General features: G+C 49.8%; 1 protein-coding gene across 1 annotated transcript; it reads left to right on the forward strand.

Annotated features, from left to right (window-relative positions):
* The first annotated feature begins 2,854 nt into the window (after positions 1–2,854).
* LOC139229345 (putative nuclease HARBI1) lies at positions 2,855–4,610 on the forward strand. Its single transcript, XM_070861055.1, has 3 exons — positions 2,855–2,913; positions 3,242–3,917; positions 4,458–4,610. Exons 1-3 carry the CDS (start codon positions 2,855–2,857, stop codon positions 4,608–4,610), a joined length of 888 nt encoding a protein of 295 aa, XP_070717156.1.
* The last annotated feature ends 390 nt before the right edge of the window (positions 4,611–5,000 follow it).

A 5,000-nucleotide genomic window follows, 5' to 3' on the forward strand; every position in this document is an offset into this window, starting at 1 on the left:
TCTCTAGTCATGTAGGAAGCATGAAAGCAATTGTAAGCCAGAATATTATTTAATATTTCTGATTTTTGGTTTGCTGAGAAAATGACTATTTATAGTTTGGGGCTAGCCTTGATGAAACTACTTGTGTGGTGAATAAAGCCTGCTGCTTTTAACTACATCTAGCGATGTATTTAATTGACCTAGAGAAAGAGACTTGACAAGATACTAAACAGAAAGCTAATAAAACAACTCCAGAAACACTGGCACAGAATATAGATTAGAAATTAAAATTTTATAGCGGAAAACAGAAATGCCTCTCCAAATATCTCTCCATGATAATACAAGGCTCATTTTGCTAGCACAAAAATATAATTCTAATGTTGCACATAAACTCTGCAAGTTAGGACTATCAGCAACACTACCAGCAGAAGTTACTTGCATGCCGCATATTCATAGACATGGTGGCACATATGCTAGGTACTTGGATGACACTGTCTTGGGCTCTTCCAAATTCTAATGTAGTTACTTTTTGTATCTGAAAAAGACCACACATAACAGGCAGAAATAAATAAATCCTGGTCTGCAGTTTCATTTCATCCTCCGCCACATCCAACGCTTTGACAAAAAACTTTTTTTCTTTCTTTCAGGCATTGCAAGCTTCAAGAACTCTTGGACACCATCATCCCTCTGGAACTTGCTTCCCTTTCACTTTCCTCTGACCCCATCCTTTCTTCCAATCTCACCCCCTGCCGTGTTTTCACTGTCCCCTCAGACCTCCCCCTCTTTGACCCCAAACAAAGACCTGAGCTTCATCCCCTTACTCTTCAATGAATTTCGAGCTTGGCATGACGTGAGGTCTTTTTCTGTTGCCTTCATCTCCATGCTCATTTCTTGGCCAGGTGTGGTCCCTCCACACAGCAGACCCTTCCTTCTGTTTTCAGAATTCTCGTTCTACTTGGACTCCTCACTCTGGCCCTCTCTAGATCTTTTCATTGCAAACTGTCGGCGTGCTTGGCCGTCTCAATTTCTCTGCTCCCCTCACTCACTGCAACCTACCTCTCTCGAGCATTGTCATTAAACCTGCTGACAAAGGTGGTGCTGTTGTTGTTTGGTGAACCGACCTCTACCTTTCGAAGGCTGAATGTCAATTCTCTGGCACCTCCTCCTACCTCCCCTGGACTAAGACCCTACTACCGAACGTCAACCCATCGTTTCCAAGTCTGTCACTGACCTCATTTCCTCTGGAGATCTTCCCTCCATGGCTGCTAACCTCATAGTCCCCCAACCCCGCACAGCCCGCTTCTCCTTCCCAAGATCCACAAACAGAACTGCCCTGGTAGACCCATCATTTTCGCCTGTTCTTGCCCCAGGGAACTAATTTCTCCCCATCTCTATTCTTTTTTCTCCCCTTGTCCAGTCTCTATCAGGAGTCTATTCCATTCTCCCAGTTTCTCCATCTCCATCGCATTTGTTCTGATGATGCTACCTTCCATACTAGTGCTTCCAATATGTCTTCCTTTTTCCTCAACCGAGGATACCCTCTATTGTGGTTAACATGGCTCTCGACCGTATCCTTTCCATTTCCCGCACTTCGGCTCTCACCCCTTCCCTTCCCTTCCACAAACACAATAGGGTTCCTCTTGTCCTCACCTTTCACCCTACCAGCCTCCAAATTCAACGCATCATCCTCTGGCATTTCCGTCACCTCCAGCGTGATCCCAAGATCACACACACATTCCCCTCCCCTCCCCTTTCAGCTTTCCGAAGGGACCGCTCCCTCCATGACACCCTGGTTCACTCCTCAATCAACACCTCATCTTTCTATTTGGCACTTTACAGTCCTCTGGACTCAATATCAAGTTCAACAATTTCAGACCATAACCTCTGTCCATATTTTTTCAGATATCAGCAGTTGGTGATTCTGCTATACCCATTTATACCTCTTCTAGACCCATCTTTTGCTTCTTTACTTGCACTATTACCATCTCCATTTTGCTTTGCGCAATCATCCCTTTTATCATTTAATCAATTCTGCGTTCCACCCAATCACAGAACTTACCTTTTGTTCATTCCTCCCTCCCACCTTTCCCTACCCCTGCACTTGCTTAAAAAGGACATCGACCTGAAACGTTAACTTTGTTTCTCGCTCCACAGATGTTGCCTGACCTGCTGAGTATTTCCAGCATTTTCTGTTTTTATTTCAGATTTCCAGCATCCGCAGTATTTTGCTTTTGTTGTAGAAATAAATGCAGAACAGACAGCATCTTGCAACTATTGGCCATTGAATCCCTATAAGGAGAATGTTTTTCAAATGCTTTGTCAAACTCAGTTCTAGTATTATCCTTTGGGGCTGAAATTGCCCTTTTCCTTAAGGCCTGTTACTACCGGAAATCAGTGGCCATGCTGCGGAGTGGAGTGGTCGCCGAATTTTCATGTAATGGCCGCCGATCGCCCAATTGCCTTGTCGTGGTTTCCTGGCGGTGACCATCACAACACCGCCTCCCCACTACTTCTGCAGCAGTGATGGGCAGCACTTCTAAGTGCATCATCACTACACGCATCGCTGAGGTCCCGGGCCGGAAACAACATTCCACCCTAAAAATCATCCGACCGCTCGGCGGTGCCAAGAGTAAGTTTTTTCAGGTGATGCGTAGTTCCTGATGCACACTGCCAGCGTGCCTTAAAGGTGTGTTGGTTTTTGTTGCATTTGTGTAACCGACTTTTTCCCCTTATATGAGAAGCAATGCAAGGATAGAGTATGCGATTGTTTGTGAGTGCTGGAGGCGCCTCCACCTGCAGAACAGGGAGGCCACTTCGAGGAGGCTGGGCTTGGAAAGAGTTTGGAAATAGGGGCACTGCTGGCAGGCACAACGGCATGCAGGGGAAGGCGGGGCCGGGTCCAACGGCTGCAGAGGCAGCGGGCAAGGGCTGCAGGTATCATGGCGGCCCAGCATGGAGAGGGCCAGGGAGATGGTAACAGAGGAGAGGCCAAAGAGCTGCCACAGGAAGTCACTCAGCAAGGATGTACCCGAAGGAGGAGAGTGAGGTACACGGACCCCCCACACCAGATACTGGGCCAGCAGGACAGGAGGCAGCCTGCAGTTGAGGCAAATGCTGGGTAGCAGCAGCCTATAGAGGTAGAGGAGCCACCAGAGCAGCAGGAAGAAGCCAATGAGGCACAACAGAGAGCAAGATGGCTACACAGACATGGGGGCACACGGACATATCGACAAAGGGTCTTCTGCCACCAATTCTCATACAGGGATCTGGATGATGATCAGTGTCTGCGCAGACTACGATTCCAAAAGGGCGTGGTGACAGAGCTCTGCAATCTCCAGGCAGACTTGGAGCCGCAACCACAGGTGAGGATAGCCCTGAGCGTGGCATCCAAGGTTACTATCGCCCTGAACTTTTATGCAACTGGGTCCTTCCAAGCTACCCCTCTGGACATCTGCAACATCTCGCAGTTTGCAGCCCACGCATTGATATGGGAGGTCATCAATGTTCTGTATAGGAGGAGGGCCACTTACATCTCCTTCCCTATGACCAGGGACAAGCAATTGGAGTGTCAGACTGGATTCCTGCATATTGCGGGCTTCCCGAGGATCCAGGAGGTCATTGATTGCACCTATGTTGGTCTCCGGGCACCCCAACAAACTCCCGAGCAATTCCAAAACCGCAAGGGATTCCACTCACCCTATGTTCAACTGGTTTACAACCAGAACTGCAAGATTATGCAAGTGGATGCCTGGTTTCCTGGCAGCAGCCATGATTCTTTCATACTGCACCAGAGCGGTGTGCCACGCCTCTTCACTGGTCCCAATCAAGATTGCAGCTGGCTCCTTGGTGACAAGGGCTACACACTTCGCAACCTTAGAACTGCTGCGCAGCACGCCTACAATGATGGTCCTGGGGCCGACAGACTATCATCGAACACAGTATTGGCATTCTCAAGCAGAGATTCTGTTGCCTGGACTGCTCAAGGGGTTTGCTGCAGTACTCGCCTGAGTGTGTCCCCATATTCGTGGTGGTGTGCTGCATGCTCCACAACCTGGCCATCATGAGGGCGCAGCCATTGGATGATGAGGCAGCAGTGCACCTGTGAAGGAGGAGGAGGCACAGGAGGAGGAGCGGGAGGAGGGTAGCCATGCAGGAGGCAGCGTTGCCATCGTGACCCTGCACAAAGCCGTCTCATCGTGCGTGTTTCACATAACTGAATGCTCAGTTGAGCCTGCATCTGGCCATGTCCATGGACCAACCTGAGAGCCCTCTCACACATCTTTCCCGCACAGTAAAATGAGAGACCTAAAGATTTATTACAACCCAGCAATGGGTTTCCAAAACATTCCCATAATTAATTATCACCCTTGTGCAACTCCTTATTATCTTTCTTACGCAGACCTATCGTTACACTACACCGCAGTGTCTCCACTGTAGCTGCCTCATGGCTTTGGGAAGACTGCTGTGTGTGTCAGTAGAGGAAGCTGCAGATGCCCTTCTCAGATGCCCTCGACCAGCTCTGGTCCTGGAAGGGCTGGCTGCAGACTGAGCCACATCCTCCTCTGCACCTTCAGTCGGAAGTGGCTGGGGCGAAGCCATGGTTGGCAGGTCTCGGCTCAGGGCTGCTGTGAACCGGAGAGCCACATCGGTATCTTATTCCAAGGAGCTAATGTCACTCCCCCGGGGCAGCACCCAGCCTCCCTCACCAAGCTGCTGGAGCACAGGTTGGTGGGGTGGGGTGGCACCAGTAGACCCCCGGTGGACCGTGGTGGATCCAGCCATGGTGGCAGCAGTCAGATCTCACGTAGCCTCCAGCTAAGACTGCATGAGAGCAGCCACGCTCTGGAAGCTATCAGAGAAGATTGCAGTCAGACGCTCCGTGCCCTGTTGTCCAGAGTGCAAGTGAGCATTCTGAGCAACCAGGGCAGTGGCCATCCTGTCCAAAGAAGCACAGCGATGCTCATTCCCTTGTGCCTGTGCTGCAATGGCAACTCTCACGTCTGCCAAGAGTCGCGTCATCG

Source organism: Pristiophorus japonicus, chromosome 2 (assembly GCF_044704955.1).
Source record: "Pristiophorus japonicus isolate sPriJap1 chromosome 2, sPriJap1.hap1, whole genome shotgun sequence".
Taxonomy (NCBI): Eukaryota; Metazoa; Chordata; class Chondrichthyes; family Pristiophoridae; genus Pristiophorus; species Pristiophorus japonicus.